Genomic DNA, 27,189 nt, shown 5'->3' with positions numbered 1-27,189 from the left:
ATTTACATGTGATGAGCGCTATTAGCTACACACTGGATTGGACGCGCTAATCCCCTTATTGTATCGGGTGTTAGCCTAGCGTGTCCAGAATGTGCATCCAAGAGCTCGTTAGCCTGGGCACTAGGCTCAGTGCACAATATAGCATCAGCCTGAGTATATTTTAAATAAACTTTTTTTTTTTGTCTGGGATGTAACTACTGCTCGACAAACTTAAGTTTGAGAAATCAAACTGAAATTCAACAACAGCCCATCTGGTGGAGTTGTGCTACAGGTTATAAACCAGAAGTGCTTTTAAGACAGTCTAAGCTACCACCTATAAAAATGTTGCTGTTTACCTATGCAGAGAGCTATGTCTAGGAGCGTGCCAGAGGCACAGTTGCTTGGGGCAGAAAGCTCCTTGGGGGCGCCTAAATGGCTGAAATGCAAAGGTGGGCTGGCAATGGATAAAAAGCCAAGAAGAGTGCATCTCTCCTCCCACAATTCAGATCCAAAGATCCAGAGATCCAGAGAGGAAAAGATCCAGAGATCCAAAGATCCAGAGAGGAAAAGAGAATTTGAGAACAGAATGGAGGGGATGGGGAGAGAGGAATGGGATTAAGGATGGGGGTGGGGAAGGTGCAAATGTGCTCACTTGTTCCGGCTGTTAAAATGCGTTAATCTGTGGCACCGGGCTCCCCGATATCAGATACAACCGCCCCCAATACATCCCTGTACATGACTGTAACTCCCTTATGGGCCCCAAAATCTCCCTTCTCTTCCAAGCACAGTTGCCAGTGAGGAACAGGGAGATGTTCAGCACATGCTCACTTCCCCCTTCATCTCATCTTATTGTCATTTGCACACTTAATATAAAATTGAAGAAGTTATTTCAACCGTAATCATATGCACATCAACCATAGCCTCTCCCCCCTCCACCTTTCTATCTCTCTCCCTTCCCATGCCCCCTCTCTCCCATCATGCCCCTCTCCCCTCCCTGTATCCCTTCTTCTCCCTTCCTTGTGCCTAATGCCTCTGCCTTCCCTTTCCTCTATGTCCCTCCTTTCTCATTCTTCTCTCTTCCTTGTATGTCTCTCCCTTCATTTCATGCCTCCCTGTGTCTCTTCTCTCTTCCTCTGTATCTTCCTGTCTCTCTTTTCCTTCCCCATTGCCTCTTCTGTGTACACCTCTGTGTGTCTCTCCCCTCCTCTCCTATACCCTCCATCCAGGGCAGATTTCAGGAAAATAGCTTGGAGTTTTATCAAAACCAGCCCACGGGTTATCTGTCCTACTCCCTTGTATGCTTTCCCTGCAATTTGTGCTTTAACAGTTTCCAAAAGCAAGCCTGAGCCCTGACAGACCAATCCGCCCCGCCTCCATATCTTTTCTTCCTCCCTTCACCCTCCACCCTGAATTACGTTACCTCATTTCAGCACCTCTCCAGGAGACCAACCCGGGAGATCTACCAGAGCCAGAGAGCTGTAGGAAAGGCTTTTCTGTGCCCTGCCTCCTTTCCCCCATGGCTTCCAATCAGAGTACAGATAAGAGGCGGGGCAGGGCGACAGGGGACAGCACAGCTCGGTATCAGCTGCCGGTTCTGCCCTGCCTCCCTCCCTCAAAACAGGAAGTGCAGTTGAGGAGAGGAGAAGTGACATGAGCTTGATTTCTAAGGCAATGTTTCTCAACCAGATGTGTCTTCAGATTTGATCAGATGTGCCACTGCCTGTTGCTCAATTCTAGACCAACACCTGAGCCCTGCTCTTAGCACCTCACAACAGCAAGAGACACCAACAGTGGCTCTTAAATGTGTAGCAGCTCCTTTCTGAGAACATGTAATCATGCATGCCTCTTCCTCCTAGCTACATGAGCCCTGGAGTGAAGGAATTAACAGGCAGCATGGAGGGCATGAATAGCTGGGCCCTGCTTTGTGCAGCCACACCTATTGCACATGTAACCTACTGTTAGTAAACCCTTTGGTATAATTCAGTAATCCCAGGCAGAAGACAAATTTGGTCCAGTCTAAGGGAACTGGGTTTGTGCCTGGAGAGAATGTGAGTCAGACTAAGAAGGAGTTGAAGAGGAAGGAAGTTACTGCTGATGTCAGTGAAATGGCTGCTATGTTTATTAACCCAACTCTCCAACAGAACTTCCAGTGGCTCTCAGAAGAGGACCATGCACAACATTATGTGAACTTTAAGGTGGAGGGATCGCTAAAGTGGGGTACGTTTATGTGAGTACCAAGAGGAGAGATTGAAAGTGAGTTAAAACTGTGAATTGATGTTTGAACAGTTTTGACAAACCTCGAATGCTGTGCAGATTTATTATAAAATTAGGATTAGTACTGGGAAAGTGAAACTGAATCAAACAGTGAATTAACATATGTTTTAATGTAAAGGACACATGTGTTTGGTTGCGCATCCAAAACCCCTCATACAATAAGGGGATTAGCGTGTCCAAACCAGCACAAATGTGCATCTGACACACGTGGCTGCACACAGTTAGGAAAATGAATGGTTGTAAAATTGAGCGTCCATTTTCCTAACCAGCTGACCTCTCCTGGGTGCCCGATGCCGAGGAGACGCTAGGGACACACAATTTTCCCTAGCACCTCCTTTTTACCGCAGCAACCTGTAAGGAGATATCCCATGTTTAACCACTGAAAGCACCCAATATGAATCATAATAGCCAAAGAGGGATGCAGATAAGTGTGCTGACATGCCAAAAACACCATCTCAGTGGAAAAAGAAGAAACTTTGCCCAGCTGGGAACTTTAGCCAGAACTGAAGGATACTTATCAATATCTGCTGGTTTGTAAGCTCCTGTGTAAATAAAACCAAGACAGAGGGACAATGCAGCAACTTTAGCTCAAAAATCAGAAATCACTGTCCAGCCAAGGGAAGTCCATAGGTTAGAGGGGCCCCTACTCTTGGACAAAGGGGGAGCACTCTGAAATGGAGAAAACACTGATGTGGCCAACAGCCTTACTCCAGACATGGCAGGACACACACACCGGAAGTAAAGGGGAGAGGGAAAAGATCTGCAATGTGTCAAATACCCTCTACCCGCTACATGATTATGCACAAGCTTATGCATATTTATCAGCTGGAAAGTAAAAGTTGGCAGAAAATAAAGAGAAAGGGAGAAGACCCGAAGCAGCCCCAGCATCCCCTGCTATCGAGGACGGAGAAGACTAGGTGTGGCCAGGAGACTGGAGAGAGGAAATGCCCTGCCTGGGGTCTGACTGTGACGTGGACTCTGAAACGGTGAGAAGCAGAGAGAGAAGCCCAGCAGCTCTGCCAGTGCCAGACCCAGAAGCAAGCCTCCTCTCCAGACGGTTCTCCAGACCTCCAGCCAGAGCCTGCTTCAGAGGTAAACAGAGGGAAATTGCCTGAAGCTGGGATCAGGGGTAAGTAATTAGCCATAAGTATTAATATATTAGGCAGGCTAAACTTTATGACATGGTACAGAACTTTCTTTAGGGTAAACTGGTGCTCAGTAGCAAGGATAGTAGAGACATGTGTTGTTGTTGTTATCTTCTAAATGCTAATCCTGCCAAATCTGATAAATAAAAGTCTAATTCTGTGGAGAAAATGTTATCTTTTCCTGAACTTAAAATTGTGAAGGGAGGTAGGAGGGGAACTGGAAATGCCCTGTAGCAGACAGGTTCTTGAACCTCTAAAACTTACCTATAAGCCCATTTAAATATTAAATTGGGCACCTATGAGAGGTGGATTGGCGTATGTTAAGAGAGTGGGGTGCTCAATCATGAGCACCTGTGTAATGCGCATCAATATTACATCGGCCTGAATGACATTTGTCAGTGTTATAACATCTTGCCAGATAAATTGCACAAGTTGTAAACAATTCAGCTGTTGTGGTCAGTGGCCTTTATTAAGAGCTGCACCAATACACTAAGCAAAATAGCCTCTAGAGCCCATTTTGAAGAGAAGATATCTTTGTAAACCCTGATAGCCTTCATGTCACCTGAGAGAAGAGTTTTAAACTATTGCAGTAGCACTGGAGTGCTACACACACAGCATTTCCTCATCTTCCCTTTCTTCAGCCTCCTTCTTTGAGTCCTTCCAGCCTCTGTCTTAACTCCAGGCTGAGTGCAGAGCCATAGCTAGCCTATGGCCGATATGACCTTGGCCATAGGCGCCATGTTTCTGGGGCGCTGTCACACTCCTTCCACTAGAGCTCTTCCTCCCGGGCGCTTTGAAGAGCTGCTGTGCCTGATCCTGCTCTCCACCCTCTCCTCAGGGCAAATCAGTGCTGCCCAAGCAGCCTACACATACAAGTCCTTCTCTTCCCCTCATCTTGCCCTGTAGTTAGAAGCAGCACAGCCCACAGGGCTGTAAGAATCATTATCGCCTTTCCCCCTCCAATCGAGAGCAGCAAAACAGTGCGGCACTGCAAAGTGAAGCGTCGGCTCCCCCTCCCCTCTGGCAGCCAGGAACAGGAGGAGCACGGTGCTGCTCGGCAAGAAGCATCATTGGCTTCCCCACCTCCAAGCGGGAACAGAAGGCGCAGTACAGTGTGGTGCAGGCTGTAAAAAGAAGACTCGACCTTCCCCAGTTTTCTGGAGCAGGAGGAGATGTGTGGCCGGTTAGCAGAAAGAAGCAGTATCATTCTTCCGTGCCCCCTCCCCATGATCAGGAGAAGGAGCAGCTGGGTCTGAAGCTAGAAGAAAGTCTGATGAGCGGAAAGAAGAGGCGTCTGCAGCTGCTCCTTGTGCTTCCAAAGGAGAGGAACAAGTGAGAAGCATGTGTGTGTGTGTGAGACTGAGCATGTAAGAGAGGGAACAAATGTGTGAGTGTGTGATACTGAGCATGTGAGAGAGCAAGATATGTGTGTGTGTGTGTGTGTGTGTTTGTGTGTGTGTGTATATGACTGAGCATGCGAACGAGCATCTGTGTGTATGTGACTGAGCATGTGAGCAGTGAGTGTGTGTGAGTGTGACTGAGCATGTGAGCAACGAGTGGGTATCTGTGTGGCTAAGCATGTGAACAGCGAGCATGTGTGAGTGTGTGACTGAGCATGTGAGCAGCGAATATATGTGTGTGTGTGTGTTTGTGTATGAGACTGAACATGTGAGAGAGAGAATGAGCATGTGTGACTGAGATTATGAGAGAATGTGTAAGTGTGTGCGACAGAGTGAATCTTAGGACACCTAGAAATCAGAAGTTTCTAGGTATGGAAAGCTGGGGATTTTTTTAAATCCTTATTAGTTTTAGTTATTGGGAATTATATCTATCTACTGTTTTGAAATATTTTATTGATATTTGGAAAAGCTTTATGAGTTTTTAAGTATCGGATGTTCTATTTGTCAGCTGTTGTGAAATATTTATTCTTTGTATCAATATGTTTTACTATTATGATTATAATATACAGCTATTAGACTACATGGCCCACAGAGAAATCTATGCTTAGCAAATAAGGGCCTAATATCCTTACCATCTGTACATTCAGCGTACTTGAACCAAGTGAGGGAGAGAGCACTTTCATTGGCAGGACCCAAAATCTGGAACACGCTGCCTATTTTAAGATTGGAGACCAATTTTAAAAAGTTCAAGTGTGATTTAAAAACTTGGCTTTTTAATAAGACATACACAGCCTGAGCCTTCCATGCTTTATGATCCTATTTTATTTTATTTTACTTTATTTTTATGCTGTTATCGGCCTTAGCCAGCCTCTGATTGTTTCTTATACCTTTTATCCTCCTTTTACTTTGTTTTTTATTATTTTAGTTCACTTTTAGGCCTATATTCCATGTTTTTTTTTAATTCTGTTTGATTAGAGATGTTACTATTTTACAATTAATTCTCTTGATTTTATTGTTGATTTCTGAGTCTTTCTCTTCCCCATTTTTTTATGTTACAGGAAGACTGTTATGATAATATTTGTATTAGTATCACTGATTTGTTATCATTCCATTTTTTGATTATGTTGTAAACCGTTACGATGGCATGTCCTAGTGACGGTATATAAAACCTAATAAATAAATAAAATATATAAATGATTGATGATTTTATAGTTCTTGATTTTATTGTTGTTTTATTTATTTTATTTATTTATTTAAATTCTTTTAATATACCGATTCTCAAGACGAAGGTCTTATCGTACCGGTTTACAGCATAACCAGGGGTAACCAATTAACTAGAAGATAAAGTTACAATGAACAGGGATTTACAGTACGGGAGAATTAAAAGCGAAAGATATTAGTTTAACATAACATAATTCTAACAAGAGAAACGTAAGTAACAATTTTTATGAGGAATGGCTATGTTTCTGATTTATAAAAATCAAAAAAAGGAGTCAAGCTATCTACACAAAAAATCGAACTCACAGAAGGAAAATAGGAACAAAAATCCTCAAAACAATTAGATACAAAAAATATTTAATTCACATTCAATTATTGACACGTACAGTTTGATTTAGATTTTTAAAGAAGTGAAATTTTTAAAACTAAACTGTTTTTAAGATTAAAGGGCAACAAATGGACAAGAGATTGCATTTTATACTCTCAACTTTGTATTCTGACTATCATCATGTGCCCAAAGTGTTCAGTTTTTTCAAATGGTGTTTTCAGATGGAAAAGCAACTTTTTAGTGTCTCAGAAGGTGTCCACCAAAACAACTCTACTGTCCATCAACAAACAATAAACTTTCTTTAAAAATGGAATAACTTATTATTCTTTTCTTCAGAATAAACGTTTTGTCTCATTCAAGATGGAATGACTTCTAAAAATCTTTTTTTTTTTAATTTAAATCAAACTGTACATGGCTACAATTGAATGTGAATTAAATATTTTTGTATATAATAATTGTTTTTTGAGGATTTTTGCTTCTCTTCTCCTTTTGTGAGCATGTTTTGTGAGCATGTTTCTGATTTTCCATTGTTGCACTGCATACAGAGACTGACTTATTTGCGGTTTCTAATTAAGGGGGTCATTTATCAAAGGCTTATCGCACACGATATGGCCATATTGCGGGTGATAAGCCTCTATCGCATGCGAAAATGGCCTTTTCACATGCGATATCATGCAAATTAGGGGAAGGGGAGGAGTTGGGGCGGGGAGGGGGACAGAATTGGCAGTGTTTTCGCGGCCTCGGAAGGAAAGCCATCGGGGCTCCCCTAGGGCTCTGCGCATGCAAGGTGCACAAGTATGCACCCCCTTGTGCATGCCGATCCTGGATTTTATAACATGCGAGCAGCTGCGCGCACATGTTATAAAATCGGGCATAGATTTGTGCACGCCGGGTTGCGCACACAAATCTACGCCCGAACGTAGAGTACAAAATCTGGCCCTTAGTCTCAGAAGACAGTACTTTGAATGTTTTTATATAAAATCTTAATATAAATGAACAATTTTTAATTGTATATTTGGAGGGCACGACTTGGGGGAGGGTACAAGATTGTAAGGGGGAGAGTGGAGCCGGCAAACAACATGCTGGGATTTCATTTTGAATTTCCTGTGTCTGCTGTATAGCAGTGGCATAGCCATGGGTGGGCCTGGGTGGGCAGCTGCCCACCCAATTTGGACCCAGGCCCACCCAACTGGAACTGGAAGTGGAGCACCAGACCTGCAAGGCCGTCGAGGGATCCCATCTCCGCACGGCAAAGAGGAGGACCTAGGGCCGGCGCGCCATTCTGTGCATTTGCACGGCACACATGGGGAAGCAATCCTGCGGACGTATGGCCCACCGATCTTCTTATTTTGTGGGGGGGGGGGGAGGGAGCAGAAGCGTCGCACACAGCTTCCGCTTCCTCCCCTTCCCAAGCAGGAAGATCGGTGGGCCATATGGCCCAAAGATAGCAGGAGGCCAGTGGCAGCAGGAGAGGCCAATTGATCTTCCTGCTTGGGAGGGGGGAGGAAGCGGAAGCTGTGCACGGGCTTGAATGTGTATGTATGGGTGAGAATGGGAGCCTGGGTGGGTGTATGTGTGAGAATGGGAGCTTGAATGTATGTATGTGTGGGTGAGAATAGAAGCCTGGGTTTGTGTGTGGGTGAGAATAGAAGCCTGGGTTTGTGTGTGGGTGAGAATGGAAGCTTGAATGTGTGTATATATATGGGTGAGAATGGGAGCCTGGGTTTGTGTATGGGTGAGAATGGAAGCTTGAATATGTGGGTAAGAATGGGTGCATGAATGTGTGTATGTGTGGGTGAGAATGGGACCTTAAATGTGTGTATGTGTGGGTGAGAATTGGAGTGTGGATGAGAATGGGAGTCTGGGTTTGTGAGTGTGGATCAGAATGGGAGCTTGAATATGTGTATGTGTGGGTGTGAATGGGAACTTGAATATGTGTATGTGTGGGTGAGAATAGGAGCAGCAGTTTATGGGTGAGAATGGGTGTCTGGATGTGCATCTGTGTGTGCATAAGAATGTAAGCCTGGGGAGGGGTGAGAAAGTGAGAGCTTGTATGTGTGTCTGCAGAGAATGTGAGCTTGTGTGTTTTGGGGGGGGGGGGGGGAGATAGAGCATATGAGAGTGAGAGTTTGAGTGTGTGAGGGAGTCTGTGAAAGAAAGCGTGTGTGTGTGGAGGGAAGACGTCAGTAGTAGAAGAAAGACACTGAAAAGGAATTAGGAAATGAGCGACAAGGGAAAAAAATTGGAAAAAGAGTCCAGGACCAACAGATTAGAAAAATGCAAAGATCAGACAACAAAGGTAAAAAAAAAATATATATTTTGAGATGTTAGATATGCCATCTATGGGAATGTGCATTTCTTATATTTTTGTATTTTGCTCTTTCAATATTCCTCAGTTCAGAGACTTTAGTTTCTCAGGCTTTCTGTTTTGGTTTTATCTACATGTTTCTGTTTCTAATTTGTGGTCTCTTATTTCTATATTAGGTAAAGATCAGTCTCTGTTTTGCCTGTGTGTGTGACTGAAAAGCAGTATTTCTGCTAGTGTGTAGTTTCTCTGTAGTAGTCCAGCTTGTTCTGTAATTCCCGTAGGTGAAGTATTAATGTTCTAGGGCCTGATGTAGTATTTGCATTGCTGCTTTTTCATAAGGTTGCTGTTATATGAATCCTGAGAGTCAGTGCTGTAACTATATGACAAGGTTCTAGATGCCTTTCTTTGCAAGGGTTTGTGTTACTTCACAAAATAACAGTGGAGGGTTATTTTTTGCTGAGGTGACACCACAATTTGAAAAAAAATTTTCATGTTAGTTGTAATGTGAATTGCCCTAGCTCTGCACTGCACCTGTTCTGTTTAATTATATTTTATTGTATTTATGAAGATTTCTGGTTTTCTGCAAAGATGGTTTATGAAAGAATAAATTAATTTTTGTTTTATTACATGATTGGATCTGATTGTTTTCTATACTTGTGCATTTATAAACTGCAATAAATATAAAATAAATTCTGATTAATAAGGAATTTTTAATGCTGGTAACTGCTTGAAATAATTGAGGCAAAATGTTTTAAAGTTTCACGCATGATGCATAATGGCTGTTGCAAATTACTTAGAAAGCCATTCTAGGGTGCAGTATATGGCATTATTTATCAATAAGAAAACAACTAGTAGGTCTCAGACCTGCATGCCTACAGCCCACCCATGCTAACCTTGTGCCCACCCAAAAAAACAATTTTGGCTATGCCACTGCTGTATAGTGTTGACTTTGAACCTGTTACAAAGCAGGAGCAAAGTCTGTGAGCGTGCAAGCACCCATGGGTCCAGGTGGCCCCCAGATTTTCAAAGAGAAACTTCGTAGGCAGTTTCCCAGTTTCTTACATTATGTATATTGGATATGTCAGATGATACTGAATCCTCTGATCTATCCATATGATACAGATAAAAATATTGCCCATGCTTATTATTCCAACATTAGAAACCTAACTAATGTAAATATGATGAACAGTATTTGATGTTTGGATGTATATTTTTTGGTGAATCTTTTGAGGGTTATAAGTTTTAATATGTTTGTCATTTCGTACCCTACCTATAATTGTAGATAGAGTGAGTTATACATTTTTATAAATAAATAAGGCAGTGGCGTAGCCTGAATTTATTTTTTGGGTGGACACAAGGTTAACATGGGTGGGCTGTAGGCAAGGCATGCAGGTCTAAGACCTACTAGTTGAATTCTTATTGATAAATAATGCCATATACTGCACCCTACAATGGCCTTCTAAGAAGTTTGCAACAGCCATTATGTATCATGCATGAAACTTTAAAATATTTAATCTCAATTATTTCAAGCACTTACCAGCATTAAAAATTCCTCATTAATCTGTATTAATTTATTTTATATTTATTGCAGTTTATAATTGCACAAGTATATCATGTAAAAAGCAAAGAAAACAATCAGATCCAATCAATCATGTAATAAAACAAAAATTAATGTATTCTTTCAGGAATCCTCTTTGCAGAAAGCCAGAAATCATCATAACTTCAGGCAGCAAAATACTGCACGGAGCGGCAGTAGCCACAGAGGCATTCACGGAGCGGGATGCCAGTGGTTTGTGTTCCACCTTCACGGAGTGGAAGGTTGGAGGGCTGCCATCTCCAAAAAAAACAAAAAACAAAAAAACCAAAACAAAAAAACAAAAAACAAACAAGCAAAACAGAGGTGGGTAAGAGTATGGGGCAGGGGTGTGGCCGTTTATTGCGGCAGTTGCTACCCCTGATTGAGCTGGATGTTCATTGGGATGCGAATACGGCACTGCTCTCTGCATTGGTGGAGGGGTGGAAGGGAATTGGGGCCGGAGGGTGCTGGAAGCCAATAGTGATGGGGGAGGGGGAGAATAAAAGGGGTGGGGGGGAAGATAAAAAAAAAAAATGGATAAACTGCGTAGCTTGCTGGGCAGACTGGATGGGCCTTTTGGTCTTCTTCTGCCGTCATTTCATTTCTATGTTTAAAATATCATTAATTATCAGAACTAGTGCAGAGCAGAGCTAGGACAATTCACATTACAACTAACATAAAAAAAATATTCAAATTCTGGTGTCACCTCAGCAAAAAATATCCCTCCACTGCTATTTTGTGAAGTAACACAAAGTCCTGCAAAGAATGAGACATCTAGAAATGTTGCCATACTATACAGTCACAGAACTGACTCTCAGGATTCAAATAACAGCAACCTTATGAAAAAGCAGCAATGCAAATACTACACCAGGCCCTAGAACATTAATACTTCACCTACTGGAATAACATAACAAGCTAGACTTCTACAGAGAAACTACATGTGAGCAGAAATACTGCCCTTCCATCACACACACGCAGGCAAAACAGAGACTGACCTTTACATAATACAGAATTTATTTGTTTCTCAAATTAGAAACAGAAACATGTAGATAAAACCAAAAGAGAAAGCCTGAGAAATTAGACTCTGAACAGTGGAATACTGAAGTAGAGCAAAATACAAAAATATAAGAAATGCACATTCAAAGGATAGCATATTCAAATTGCTAAAATAAAAAAAACATTTTTTAACTTTGTTGTCTGATCTTTGTATTTTTCTAATCAGTTGGTCCTGGGCTTTTTTTTCCATTTTTCCCTTGTTGCTCATTTCCTAATTCCTTTTTAGTGTCTCTCTTCTCATACTGTCTTCTTTCCTTCCTCCCTCTCACTCACACACACGCTTTCTCTCACAGACTCCCTCACACACACAAGCTCTCACGCTCATATGCTCTCTCTCCCACACACAAGCTCTACACACACAAACATGCTCTCATTCTGCATGCTCTATCGTACGCACACCCACACTCAAGCTCTCATTCTCTCACCTCCCCCATTGCAGGCTCCCATTCTTATGCACACACAGACCCACACCCAGGCTCCAATTCTTATTCACAAAGAGACGCACTCCCAGGCAGCCATTCTCACCATATATACACATTCAAGCTCCCATTCTCACCCACACATAACACACATTCAAGCTCCCATTCTCACCCACCCACAAACATAGGCTCTCACACAGACACACACACAAACAGGCTCTCACTCATTCACACATACATACAAGCTCACACACATCATGGTCTCCTGTTATCATCAGACCGTGGTGAGATAAACTCCACCACAGCCCTGAGGGCCTCCTGCTATCTTCGGGCCATACGACCCACTGATCTTCCTGCTTAGGAAGGGGGGGAGGGAGCGTAAGCTATGTGCGGGCCACCGGCTGGTTGTTGCGCTGGTGGTGGACCCTTGGCCCGAGGTGGGGTTGATGCTACCTGCAGGGAAAGCCCTACGGATCCCCATCGTTGGGAGGTGGAGCAAGCTAGGAGGCCTACTGGAGCTTCACCAGTACCAGCCCTCGTTCCCCACAGGTTGAGCCCTTGGGTGCAGGGGCCAGCTGGTCTTAGGTGGGCCTCTGTGAGACAACTCCCAGTATGTGGTAGCAAGGGTGCGCCAAGGACCAGCAGAGGAGACAGAGGACCATTTTTAAAGATGGCGCCGGCCATCCAGTGCTCCCTCCATGTGACAGGGGCCGGCCAATGGCACGGATACCCTGTTACATGGTAAGGGCAAAGGGCCATCGGTGCCATTTTGATTAGTGGCAGCCGACGGCCCGAGAGCGGGAGATCGCTCCCGGGACCCCCACTGGACCACCAGGTACCTGTGAAAAGTTTTTTGGAGGGGGTAGAGAGGGTGGGGGAAGCTAAGGGATTATTTTCAAAGGGTCGAGGTGGGTCTAAGGATTATTTTTGTGTGCCGTTTTTCCCGCCCTCCCCCAAAACGATAAGAGAACCCCACGAACAATATCGTGGGGTTTTCCTATCGGTTTCGGGGAGCCCCCGATTTCTGACGATTTTGAAAATATCATACGATATTTTCAATCGTCCGAAATACGATTCACATCCCTATTGCAAAGTCCGAAAGGCATGACAAGTTATTCATAATGCCCATCTCTTGTATTAAATGCTGTTTTCCAAATATCCTCTGGGCGAATACGGACTAGATTGTAGGCACCCTGCAGGTCTAGCTTGGTGAAGAAAGTGGCACCCTGGAGACGATCAAATAATTCATAGATCAATGGCAGAGGATACCTGTCCTTGTGGGTGATTACATTTATTCCACGATAGTCAATACAAGGCCTTAAAGATCCATCCTTCTTCATGACAAAGAAAAAGCCTGTGCCCGCAGGCGAAGTGGATGGTCGGATAAATCCTTTAGCCAAGTTTTCCTGGATGTCTTCGGTCATTGTGCGGGTTTCAAGCACAGATAATGGGTAAGTCCTACCCCTGGGAGGAGTAGTACCAAGTAACAGGTCGATCGGGCAGTCAAACTTGCACAGGGGCAGAAGGATATCTGATTTCTGTTTAAAGAAGACATCCTCGAAGTCCGCATATGGAGGCGGAAGACCAGAAATGGTTACTGCAAGGGGAACTGCAGGAGTAGGTTCCACCTTCTTCAGGCACCGTTGACGACAAGCTGAGCTCCATTCAATGAGTTGTAAGGCTCCCCAGTCAAACTGGGGTGAGTGGTGCTGGAGCCATGGCAAATCCAAAACTATGGGGTGTATGTACTTTTCCAACACAAGGAATTCGATCTCCTTTTCATGGAGTGCTCCGGTGAGCAACCGGACAGGTGCAGTAATCTGAGAGATCTGCCCAGGAAGCGGTTCGCCATGGATAGAGGTGATACGTAGAGGAACTTCAATGGCATGAGTAGGAATGCCAAGGAGATGTACCAGGTCCTTCAGAATAAAACTCCCACCAACCCCAGAATCCACTAGAGCCATCATTGGAAAAGAGTGGGAGTCCCATGTCAAGGTAACAGGTAAGGACAACTGAGGGGCCGGAGTAGTAGTGCCCAAGTTCAGGACCCCAACCGGATGAATGGGACAAGTCTGGGGGTGGTGGCCAGAAGCCCCACAATAGAGGCACAGTCCGGAGTCCCTCTGTCGAAGACGTTCCTCCGGAGTAAGGTGCCCTCAACCCAGCTGCATAGGTTTTTCCATCTTGATGGTAGACTGAGCTCCACTGGCAATGGTTCTCTTGGTAGGAGGAGAATGGGATCACTCCACTGCAACACCTGAGGTGTCCGAGCTTCACGGTGATGCTCCTGGAGGCAGTGATCAAAATAAAGTCCAGCCTGTTAAATCGATAATGTCCTCTAGTGAGGACGGAAGTTCACGGGCTGCAAGTTCGTCCTTCAGTTGGAATGAAAGACCATCCAAGTAAATGGCTATAAGGCAATCCTCTTTTCACGCTAATTCAGTAGCCAGAGTCCGAAACTCGATGGGATAGTCATTGATGGTTCTCTGACCTTGCCGTAAGCGTAGGAGGTTAGTGCTGGCTATAGCCTGCCTGCCAGGATCGTCGAAGTTTCGACAGAACAGGGTCATGAACCGTGACAGTTCTTGTAGGAGAGAGTCCAAACACTCCCATAAGGGAGAAGCCCACACCAAAGCCTTGCCTTCCAAACGAGAGAGGATGAAAGTAACCTTGGTTAATTCATCCTGGAAGATGGACGGCTGCAGAGCAAATTGCATATAGCACTGGTTAATAAACCCTATGCAGAGACGAAGATCCCCATTGAAATAGGGTGGAGCAAGTAGAGCCAACAGAGCACTGGCGGGCAAGGCTGCAGGCGGTGGGCTACCCAGTCTGGACATAGATGCTGTAGTACTTGCAGGAGTATCCAATCAGGCATGAAGTCTTTCGACGGAGGAGGCCAATGCCTCGAGAAACCGCTGCTGTTCCTGAATCTTCAAGGACAGACCCGGAATGGCCTGGAGGTCAGATGCCTCTACCGAGTCCATGGCCTTGGCAATCTGTGGCACTGGTGGTGGACCCTTGGCCCAAGGTGGGGTTGATGCTACCTGCAGGGCAAGCCCTACAAGACCCCACTGTCGGGAGGCAGAGCAAGCTAGGAGGCCGACTGGAGCTTCGCCATTACCAGCCCTCGCTCCTCAACCCTCAAAACAGATGTGCCCTCCTGTGACATGGGGCGCAGTCTCAGGGTCTCTGTGGGGCTGATTTCTACAGTTAGAGTGGGCAATTTCAAGATAAGGGTCTTTAGGACTTTAAAGAGGTGGCATGCCCTCTATTCATCAGTGAGTTTTCTGTTGCCAGAATCTTCCCTGCTCTTAAATCTTAAAACCTCTCCCAGTAAGGAAAAGGGTTCTTATCCCTAGCATGTGGCCAATCCTTAGTGTCATGAGTTTAGCCCCAGTCTCAATCAATAGGTAAGGCTCTGTGCAAAAGACTCCCTGCTTTTTATCCAGAACAAAAAAACCTGGAAGTGGACTCCCAACTCTTTGGGCCAACTTTTGTAGTGTCCTACATCTGTTCCCCAAAGTCCTTCCACCATTCCAGCCCTTAGTAATGACTCCAAGCCACAATTCAATTCCCCAAATTCTTTTTATTCATTGATGGCTAACACTCAACCATAGCAGTAACAGTTTGAAGCAGGGATTAGTGAAGCATAAGACAGCTCAACTTCTAAATCTCCAACCAGATTCAAGCATAAGGAGAAAAATACAGCTCATAGTACTGCAAATCCTGGGCTGATTGAAATAGATTAAAAGGATTCCATGCCAGAGTTTTCAAGTGATTGATTACAGTAACCCTTACTGTCTGGAGATCTCATTATATAGCTTGCAGAACAGGTTACAGACAATGACAGAATACACTTCAAAATTAAAAAGTTCAGGGTTTTCTAAACACCACACTGTAGTCCCAAATGAATGTAAGGACAGAGCTGATCAAGCATGGCTCCAAAGCACTGACCTTTCACTACATGATTTCAGCACTCCAAACATTAGGGGTTTCAAACCACAAATTAACCAATTAACACACGCAAACTACCCCAGCACCGATTAAAGGAGCTTCAGCCTAATGTGTCTAGGTGTATATTGCTCAGCCTTCCTGCTGTCCCTAATATCAAACTTATCTCTCCCCAACTATGTTCTAGCTATAATTTTAAAACTTAAAGTAGAGCAAAACTCCTATCCTTGAAATTGGCTACAGGCTTGGTTAGCGTTCCCTAGGGTCTGAAAAAGCTCTTTGTTTTACTCAACCTGTTTTTATCTTTTTTTTTATTTTAGAGCTGTCCCCCTCTGGGTTTCTCATGAGTTTTGCTCTATTAGAGCTAGCATTCTGCAGTGGTTTCTATTACATTGATCCGAAGTCTACCATTTGCTGTCTCCCAAACAGGTTCCCTAAATCCCTGCTGCTTTCTAGGCAAGAGACTTATCTTAGAAATTAGAATGTCCATCTTGCTCTGGCTCTTCCTTATCAGCACTTTTCTCCATTGATAGACTAGGTACCATTTTCTCTCTTTACCTCCTCTCCTATGTCTCCTTGCTCTTTCCCTCTGGCTCCTTTTATAGGAACTAGCAGCCTTTTGGTGAATTATCCCTCTGACTCAGCCCCTTTTTTGCAACACTTTTCTTTTTTTTTTCCAACAAGGCATACAACAGACAACACCACAGAGTAAACTGAGCACAGATATAGCCAAAAACATCCAGTGATTACTTATAGCACGACTATCGATCCCCTTATAATGAAGACATTATATAGCAGCATATAACTCTCTACAAAGCTAGCAATAGATCTCAGGGCCGACTACTCCAGTAGGCCCCAAAACTAGCCCAAATCATATCATACATGATCTGGTTATATTTCAGCATGTATATTAACTTTTCTATGTAGGCAATACCCAGGACTTGCTTATGCCACACTTCAATAGAAGGAGCTGTCTTCAACATCAAAGCTATGGTGAATCTACTAGCATGCACCAAATGATTGGCCGCTATGGTGAATCTACTAGCATCATCATGCACCAAATGATTGGCCGCTATGGTGAATCTACTAGCATCATCATGCACCAAATGATTGGCCGCTATGGTGAATCTACTAGCATCATCATGCACCAAATGATTGGCCGCTATGGTGAATCTACTAGCATGCACCAAATGATTGGCCACTATGGTGAATCTACTAGCATGCACCAAATGATTGGCCAACAGGTTTTTCTGTAGTAGAGAGGCTTAGATCCTCCCATCTCCCCAACAAGCAGAGCCTGGATCTTAGCCTAATACTTATCCCCAGCATTTTAGATATAATCCCAATACCTAACCAGAAAGCAGACACCAAGGAACATTCCCACCAAACATGAATATACAACCCATCCAAACAGCATCCCCTCCAACACAACCTGGAGGAACCAGGAGAAAACCTGACATAAAAGAGGGGATATAACGATAGGCTCGATGTAATAACTTCACCATCAGTTCCATCACCTTTCTTAAGCTAGGTGCTGGGAAATCTGGGAACTGTAGTCCTGCTGGAGTAGCCCTCTTATCCCCAGCTTCAAACTGTACCTGCCTTTTACTTAAAGGCTACCTTTTGCGCAGACGCCAATGTCAATACACCTAAATCACTCCTCCCCATGCCCCAAAGTCATATGGGTCTTCTCTGCCACTTAGATAAGTCTCAAGAGCTGCTACTTACGTGGCTAAGAAAGATATCCGGATAAGTGTTAAATGCTACTTATCTAGCTATGTTGAAAATAAATGCCACATATCTTTTAGAAACGCGATTATGCTGGGTAGATTTAAGTGTACTTTATATAATCTGTGTGCACTTGCGCATACAATACAAAATGCATGTGCATTCGCATGCGTGTCCAAATAGCTGCATATATGGGTGCGTGTGCACTTGTTTTAAAATTATCCTCCCTAATTTCTTGGTTGCTCTTTCCAAGATGAAAGCAAACCATTAGTTAGCAAATTGCTGACAGTTTCTCTCTGATAGGCACAGTCATCTTGCTGGTAATTTTGATGCACATCCGATAAAAATGAAGAGTAGACTCCCAGGAAAGCAATGGCAAAAAATAATTGCACAGCTCAAAAAAGCCAATTTCAGTCACCATGTATAAGCTAATACTAAAATGCTAGAAGTTAATTTAAACAATTCAGAACCCTAATTGCCATTACTTTTCTGCTTCAACAGATATGGCAGCCTCTATCATTCAGGGTGTCCACAAGGTCATTAGCTATAGGTCACTTTGTAATGAAATAATGCATTTGCCTGCAAAGTGCACATGTATTGATTTTCTTGGTTTTATCTACTGTTGCTTGATTGTGGAGAAGAATCTCTTACAGTAATGGGTTAAGTGGCTTTGTAGTTATCAGCATTATATACTGAAATATGTCTTTAGCAGAGAAAAGAAAAAAAAACATTTCAATGAATAGCTAAAAGAACATTTCTTCCAGTGCTTGATAAAATGATTCTAAGAAGCAAGTAGCACAGAGCCTTTTAAACCAGGCACAGCTAATTCTGTCTGGATGCTAATACCTAGGGAGGGTAATTTTCAAAGAGACTACTGCAGATAAAACAAGGTTTTATGTGCAGAAATAACCTTAAACAAACGTGGCCACCCAATACGTGGGTAAATTTACCATGTGCAAACGTTTGCCAAAACTGAGTAGAGGTGGCAGAGTTAGGGAGGGGTTTAGATTTATGTGCTTACTTATGAAAATTCAAATGTATGCATATAAAATTTCCCGAAAAAAATGTGGCAGATTTTAAATGTTAAGCACGCGGGGTACATTTGTGCACGAGGATACCTGGCGCGCACTAATGTACACCTGATTTTATAACATGCGTGTGCTGCCGCGCGCATGTTATAAAATCTGGGGTCGACACGTGCAAGGGGGTGCACACTTGTGCACCTTGCGCACGCCGAGCCCAAGGGGAGCCCCGATGGCTTTCCCTGTTCCATCCAATGCCTCTAAGCATTTTCCCCATAAACATAGAATGGGAGAAAACCTTTAGTAAATAGGCCACTTAGATTGTAAGCCCTCTGGAGACAGAGAAATACCTTCAGTACCTGAATGTTACAAGCCTTGAGCTACCAATGAAAAGGACATGAGCTAAATCGAAATATAGAAAGAAAGAACAAAGTTGTTAAGCACATAGATGGGGGACGCATACAAAATATTGCTTATATTGCGTAATATTGCCATGACAGTGCTCTACTGCAGGATATACAGGAGTAGATTTTCAAAGGGGTAACCGGGTACGATACGCGCATACCCCCCAAAAACCTACCCCAAACTCCCCCTGTGTGCGCCGAGCCTATTTTGCATAGGCTCGGCGGCACGCGCAAGCCTCGGGACGCGCGGAGGTCCTGGGGCTTGCATGGCGGGGTGTGTCGGGGGCATGTCGGGGGGGCGTGCCGCGAGTGATGCGGCGTTTCGGGGGCGGGCTGTGAGTGACGCAGCATTTTGGGGGCGGACCTGGGGGTGTGGCGCCGGCCCTGGGGGTGTGGCGCCGGCCCGGGGCGTGGTCGAGGCCTCCAGACCAGTCCCCGGGTCGGGTGATGGCGCGCCAGTAGCCCGCTGGCGCACGCAGATTTACGCCTGCTTTCAGCAGGCGTAAATCTGCCAACAAAGGTAGGGTGGGGTTTAGATAGGGCTGGGGGGGTGGGGTGGGTTAGTTAGGGGAAGGGAGGGGAAGGTGCAGGGGGGTGGAAAGAAAGTTCCCTCCGAGGCCGCTCCGATTTTGGAGCGGCCTCGGAGGGAACAGTGCACCCCCTTGCGTGCGCCGACCCCGGATTTTATAAGATACGCGCGTATCTTATAAAATCCAGCGTACTTTTGTTCGTGCCTGGTGTGCGAACAAAAGTACGCGCTCGCGCAAAATTATAAAATCTACCCCATGGTGTTTAACATGTGCGAGAGGTACAAACTGAGGGCTGGATTTCCTAAGATCGCACGGCTTTCTGATTTCCATGGTAACGGGGGGTGGGGCGGCGAAGCGGGGGGCAGGCCTGCGAAAGCCAGCAGCGATTGCACCACAAAGGTGAAAGGTGGTGCTACTGGGCGCGCTACTGGCAGCGATAAGGGGTCTTACCTTATTGCCGCCAGTGAAGTTACCGCTGCGTCCGCCCCAACGCCGCCCCGACTCCTCCTCTTCCGGTCCCGACTCCTCCCCTTATCTAGCTATCGCATGCGAAAAGGGACTTTTTTATCGATAGAAAATGACCCCCTTAGATTGTAAGCCTTCTGAGGATAGGGAAATATCTACAGTACCTGAATGTAATCCACTTTGAAACGCTGGGAAAAAAAAAAAAGTGCGAAAAGCGGAATATAAATCTAAATAAATAAAAAAATTAATAAAATACTGCAGCTAGATGCAGCTCCTAGTATACTTAAAACACAAGCTGATTGTGTAAAACTGTAGAAGGATGTAGAAAAATTGGGAATTTGGGCATCCAAATGGCAAGTGGAATTTAACATAGGCAATTGCAAAGGTGCGGCAGTTATTACCCTTAACCAATAAGCCTTCATACTCTTGATGCAAATCCATCATGGCTCTCTGCTTCCATGTCAAGGGGAAAAGAGGAATTGGATTTGAACAGCAACTAACGAGGGCCCCAACCTTTATGGTCTGGGGAAACAAATAAGTATGGGGGCAACTTGCTGATGCGGCAGTTGCTACCTTTAACCAATAAGCCTGATACTTTGATGCAACTTCAATATTGCTCTCTGCTTCAACAGCAACCAACGAGGGCCATTAGTGTCTTGGAAACTGATAAGCATGGGGGTAACCTACATGCACAGCAGATACTATCATAAGCTTGCTGGGCAGACTGGATGTACCATTCGGTCCTTTTCTGCCGTCATTTCTATGTTTCTATGGGTTTAAAGATCCAAACTACCAATACTCTCTGCTGCGGTACACTCTGGAAAGCTGATATCAAGAGGGCGATCTTGGAATTACTATGGACCACACAGTGAAACCATCAGCACAGTGTGCAGCAGCAGCCGAAAAAGCCTACCATATATCAGGAGTAATTTTGAAAAGCATCAATGGCCAATCTGAAATCATAAATATTCTGGGATATTTCCTTTAGAATATAATATTGCAAATCTTGATATTATGGACATTTTCTAAATTGAAATGTTTAGTGAAAAAAAATTACACTGTTGGGAATTTTTCTCCATAAGTTTATTTAGTTACAGTGATTCCTTGTCTCGTCCTCTGGAGTTTTGAATGTCAGGATTTGTTATCTTCCCCATCAACAAAATTGTCCCTAGAAGAAGAAAAAATGTTCATATTGGCATGTACATATGTATATTTATATATCTGTATGTATACATACATACACAGTGAAATCTCCACTTACAAATAGAAATTAAAGATTTTTTTTTCAATATCAAGAAACCTTGATTAAGAAATGTTATATAAGCAGCCTCCAAAAAAGAAGAAAAAGACAAATAAGGGGATCACAATAATGCGATATACACTACACCCTAAAAGAAATAGGACCTGAAATACTTAATATCATAAAATGCTAGATTACAAAATTCTGATTTGGGTTTACGCAACCAGTACATGAGGCTGAACATTGTCCCTTTCTGCTTAAATCTCTGAAACATTTTGGGGGTGAACCGCTCCATTTCTATAAACAACTTCTGTTCTTATTTTTTTTTAAGCAGCATTGCCAAGTCAATGCTGTACATTTTCCTGAGCAAGCTTCCTCAACACCTAACGTTAATTTCTAAAGTGGGCTGCTGAACCACAAAACCATGAATAATAGGATGTAGCAAGTACCCATGAAGTCTAGTTCAGGCAGAGAAACGCAAGGCACAATCTGATATCCATTTTGCGATTAATATGTTCTTAATGTGCCATGAGTGTCGTGCATGTGATGGGCCATACACTAACAGATTCTGAAGCTCCTTCACCAGTACCAATCGTTTCAGTACCTACGGACAATTTTGAAAAACGGTGTTGACTGGTCCTGGGGCTAGGGGGCGCACTGGGCTCTCAGCTGCCTGACGAAGATAACATTTCAAGATCCTGTGGGGTTAGGGGCAAGGGGTGGGGGGCCCCCCCAGACCACCAGGGTTCCATTTTGGGGGGGTTGGGGGTGGGGAACCCTAGGCACCAGGGACTTAATTATATTTGAAAGGGGGTATGGATGGGCTGGGCGGATCCTATGCCAAAGGGGCCTTTTTGGGGGGTTTAAGGGGAGGGGGTGGGGAAGGCAGCCAGCTGTCAACATGCATTTGGCCTTGGGTTATTTTTCTTTCAGGGGGCCAGTGCTGCCTCAGTAGGTGTTTGGGGTGGGCGGGGGGGGACAGGGGTTGCCATTAACCCCGGGTGACTTTTTTATATTTAAGGGATGGTCATTTTTTGGCCCTCTGACCCTTTCATTTTTCCGGGTGAGTGTCGGGGACTTGCATTAGCATCCTGAAGTCCCTCGGAAAAATATCTACAACTCCTTCAAAAACGATAAAATAACAGGGCTGACTTTTTTCTAAGTCAGCCCCATTATTTTATTTACATAGGTTTGCCTATGCAAACAAAATAAAATGCAATTGCATGCTTACAATTACCTAATGCATGGTGCATGCAAAGCAGCTTATTTCTATAGGGGAAGGAAATCTTTTGTCCTGTTGTGAGATATTGAGTGATAAACAGCGTTATTGGACATTACATGCTATTTAACTTCTCAGTGGAAAAGAGTAAACAGTGGAGTGCCTCAGGGATCTGTACTTGGACCGGTGCTTTTCAATATATATATAAATGATCTGGAAAGGAATACGACGAGTGAGGTTATCAAATTTGCGGATGATACAAAATTATTCAGAGTAGTTAAATCACAGGCAGACTGTGATACATTGCAGGAGGACCTGGAAAGACTGGAAGATTGGGCATCCAAATCGCAGATAAAATTTAATGTGGACAAGTGCAAGGTGTTGCATATAGGGAAAAATAACCCTTGCTGCAGTTACACGATGTTAGGTTCCATATTAGGAGCTACCACTCAGGAAAAAGATCTAGGCATCATAGTGGATAATACTTTAAAATCGTCGGCTCAGTGTGCTGCAGCAGTCAAAAAAGCAACCAGAACGTTAGGAATTATTAGGAAAGGAATGGTTAATAAAACGGAAAATGTCATAATGCCTCTATATCGCTCCATGGTGAGACCACACCTTGAATACTGTGTACAATTCTGGTCGCCGCAGATGGAGTTGTGATGGAGAATGTGCAAATGCAGAGGAGGACAACCAAAATGATAAAGGGAATGGAACAGCTCCCCTATGAGGAAAGGCTGAAGAGGTTAGGGCTGTTCAGCTTGGAGAAGAGACGGCTGAGGGGGGATATGATAGAGGTCTTTAAGATCATGAGAGGTCTTGAATGAGTAGATGTGACTCAGTTATTTACACTTTCGAATAATAAAAGGACTAGGGGGCATTCCATGAAGTTAGCAAGTAACACATTTAAGACTAATCGGAGAAAATTCTTTTTCACTCAATGCACAATAAAGCTCTGGAATTTGTAGCCAGAGGATGTGGTTAGTGCAGTTAGTGTAGCTGGGTTCAAAAAAGGTTTGGATAAGTTCTTGGAGGAGAAGTTCATTAATGGCTATTAATCAATTTTACTTAGGGAATAGCCACTGCTATTAATTGCATCAGTAGCATGGGATCTTCTTAGTTTTTGGGTACTTGCCAGGTTCTTGTGGCCTGGTTTGGCCTCTGTTGGAAACAGGATGCTGGGCTTGATGGACCCTTGGTCTGACCCAGCATGGCAATTTCTTATGTTCTTATGTTCTTATATCGCCTTCTGAGGCTTATTAAATGTAATCCTAAATTAGCTAGATAAATTTAGGACTGTTTTTCAGTTACCCTAAAGTAATCTAGATAAAGTTAGCCTGCTAAGTTTAACATAACCGAGTATATTCAGTAGCGTGGCTGCAAAGCTGAATATCTCAGCCAAAGACAGATAAGAAAATGTCTTCGTTTTCCCTCAGAATGGATTTTTCAAAGCTCTTTCAGAGGGTAAAACAGTACTTTATCCACAAAAATGGGCTTTTATGAACTTGCCCACCCAATGTGCAAATAAAAGCTTGTGCACCGTTTTACCTGCAGTGAGAAGAGGCATTCCCAGGGTGGGGCTAGGGCGGGGCTTGGAACGCGTGCTTTCTAATTTTCAAAAGTATACACTTTACTTTTTCTCAGATAACCTTCCGACACAAATTAACAAGTTATAAACATGTGTGGGTGGTATAATTTTCCAAGTGAGCACCCTCGAATGCTTTCACTTTCAAAACTGGTGCAAAGTCTGCTAGTAAAAAGTAGAGATGTGCAGTCGTTTATCACGAATTAGGCAATTACAACAAAATTGCCTAATTCGTAGTGGTTCGGGGGCCCCGAAACCCGAAAAGATTTTCCCCGAACTTTGGGGAAATTTCGTTTTTCGGGTTTGCATGGGGAGAGGGGCACATTTTTTTTTTTTTTTAAATTAAAAACCACCCCAAACCACCCCAAACATTTAGATTAACTATAATACACCCCACCCCCCCATCCCGATCCCTCCCCAAGACTTACGAACATCCCTGGTGGTCCAGCGGGGTCCCGGGTGCCATTTGTTCCTCCGTGCCCATGTGCGCCATTGCCAGCCTTGCTCAAAATGGTGCCGAATAGCCTCTGAACTACTATGTCACAGGGGCTACCGGCGCCATTGGTCAGCCCCTGTCACATGGTAGGAGAACCGACCAATGGCGCCGAAAGCCCCTGTGACATAGGGGGGGGGGTCAGGAGTCCCCTCCTGACCTCCCCAAGGCTTGCCAATAATCCCTGGGGGTCTGGGAGCGATTTCGTTGTCGGCTGCCAGTAATCAAAATGGCGCCGATAGCCTTTGCCCATACTATGTCACAGGGGCTACCGGCGCCATTGGTCACAGGGGCTACTGGCGCCATTGGTCAGCTCCTGTCACATGGTAGGAGCACAAGATGGCGCCGATGGCCATGTGACAGGGGCTGACCAATGGCGCCGGTAGCCCCTGTGACATGGTAGTTCAGAGGCTATTCGGCACCATTTTGAGCAAGGCTGGCCATTGGTCAGCTCCTGTCACATGGTAGGAGCACAAGATGGTGCCGATGGCCATGTGACAGGGGCTGACCAATGGCGCCGGTAGCCCCTGTGACATGGTAGTTCAGAGGCTATTCGGCACCATTTTGAGCAAGGCTGGCAATGGCGCACATGGGCACGGAGGAACAAATGGCACCCCGGACCCCGCTGGACCACCAGGGATGTTCGTAAGTCTTGGGGAGGGATCGGGATGGTGGGGGGAGTTTGTATGTATGTACGAAAATGATTTTAAATGCTTGGGGTGGGGTTTTTTTTAGCTTCGTTTCCCACTTCGTTTTTTGGCCCGGTTTCGGGTTTCCTCTTTTCGTTTTTCAAAAAAACTAAATGAGAAAACCCGAATTTTACCACGAAGTATCCGAGTCAAAAAACGATCCGGTAGAAAAAAACGAAGCACATCTCTAGTAAAAAGTACTTGCAGCCTTTGCACGCCTAGAGATATTAAGCATAACAGATTGATCCAATTACAAATCCAGCAATCACTTAAGAAAGAAAACATTACATTTTTTTCATCCTCAATTAAGGGCACAATGTATTCCTAACAACATAAGCAAAGAAATGCACGCTTTTTAAAAATCAGATCCTTGAACCTCCAGGCCCTACAATGCAAAACTAAAAAGATGTCTGAATTTTTCCAGAATATTAGGAAATTATGTAATTTCTTGATATCTTTCAGAAGTAAATTCCAACCCTTAGGGCAGTATGTGAGAATGGCTAATACCTATCACTTGCTAGCTTGATATTTTAGGAGTACTGTGATAAAAAGAGCTGAAGAGTGTGATCCAATTTCTCCTGCAGTAGAATGACAGTATGCAGGTGAACTTGATAGGTTTTATGGTTCTTTTCCATTTAATGAGTTCTGAGTCACCTCATTCCCTGCTGCTTTGACTATGTATAATAGAAGGCCTAATAAGATGTTTTAATAGCATTTCAATTACTTCCTTTGCAGTCTTCCTTTCATTTAAATGTGCTTTTTGGAGAGCTGCTATCATACTTTACAATAGGATTACATTGATTTTACTTTTGGATAAAGATAACTCCTAGTCCAATTTCTTTGTGATTTGTATTATTTTGTTTCCATTTTCCAGGACAGAATCTGGGTTAGTAGCTTCAGAGGGAATGAGTTTTCTTAGCTTATGTGTGAATCTGAAATTTAAATGTTGCGATGTGGACCCTTTGGCTGAGGGGGAGTTGGTGCTACCTGCAGGGAAGATCCCCTCAAAGACCCACCGTTGGCAGGTGGAGCTGGCAGAAGCAGAGGCCAAACTGGAGCTTCGCCAACACTAGCCCACGTTCCCCCTTAGGTTGAGCCCCCGGATGCTGGGACAGCTGGTCTTAGGTGTGGGTTTCTGCAAAGGTGAAGATCCATCTGGATGAAGTTGTTGCAGGCCAGCTCGGAGAAGAAAGCAACATCAAAACAAGCAGCGGTCAAGACAGGTAGCAGTCAACAGGATCAGGTTCAGGCTGTGGTCAGAGGCAGGCAGCGTTCTCGCAGAGATATGGTTCAGGCAGTGGTCTGGGCAGACAGCGTTCAGTCAGAAGCAGAAGCAGGCAGTGGTCAGGGGCAGGCAGAGGTCAAGCAGCGTCGAGGTCCTATCTGAGGTCAAGCCAGAGATCCAATCCAAATCAATGCCAGAAGTCTGGTCCGAGGTCAATCCAGAAGTTCAATCCAAGAGACGAGGAACAAGGAGGAGGAAGGAGAACAAGGGACCACTGGGGCAAGACTGATCATGAAGACATACCAAGGAACCAGGAACAAGACACAGGAACGCAGGAACTACACATAGTGGAAAGCAGGAACCAGGAACACAGGCAAAGCACTTCTGGAGGAGTCGACCTGTTGCCGAGGCAAGGAAGGGCTGCCGAGTTGGCCTCTTAAAGGCCTCTGCAGGTGACATCATCTTTGTGCGCCTTTGGTGTTTTCCCACCGTGGGTGCTTTAAGAGGGACGGTGTGGGTGCAAGCGCACCCCTAGGAGGAGCCTGAGGCAGGAGCAATGACAGCGGCAATGCCTGTGCAGGGTCCTGCCGTGCGACCAGACAACTCGGCCCAGCGGCGATGAGAGCAGCAGAGAAGGCAGGCTGAACGTGGCGATGTGCCTTGCACACACGGGGAGGCCTCCCCCTGGTGGTGGAGGCGGGTATCCCAGGTCCGAGGCTTGAGGTAAGAGCAGTGGTCCACTGGACAGGCCAGTGGACCACCAATCGCAACATTAAAATAAAGGTTTTATGTATTAAGTGTTTTCCCTGTAGACAAAGAACTGGAAACACTTTAACACATCTGGCTCAAGTGATTTCAATTATAATGATGCTATAATATATTTTATAATTAGGGCTTCTTATACTAAAGGGTTTATTTTTGGGGCAATTAGG

At 44.4% G+C, this 27,189-nt stretch overlaps 1 protein-coding gene across 1 annotated transcript in view; it reads right to left on the bottom strand.

Annotated features, from left to right (window-relative positions):
* Nucleotides 1–20,871: 20,871 nt before the first annotated feature.
* SERPINI2 (serpin family I member 2) overlaps nucleotides 20,872–27,189 on the bottom strand; it is a 42,506-nt gene continuing 36,188 nt past the window's right edge. Inside the window, exon 9 of the mRNA XM_029616465.1 lies at nucleotides 20,872–20,974. Within this exon, the coding sequence (XP_029472325.1) occupies nucleotides 20,898–20,974 (77 nt within the window). The 3' untranslated portion in view covers nucleotides 20,872–20,897. The remainder of the gene's footprint in view (nucleotides 20,975–27,189) is intronic.

Source organism: Rhinatrema bivittatum, chromosome 9, assembly GCF_901001135.1.
Source record: "Rhinatrema bivittatum chromosome 9, aRhiBiv1.1, whole genome shotgun sequence".
Taxonomy (NCBI): domain Eukaryota; kingdom Metazoa; phylum Chordata; class Amphibia; order Gymnophiona; family Rhinatrematidae; genus Rhinatrema; species Rhinatrema bivittatum.
This window is presented reverse-complemented; position numbering and strand designations above follow the sequence as displayed.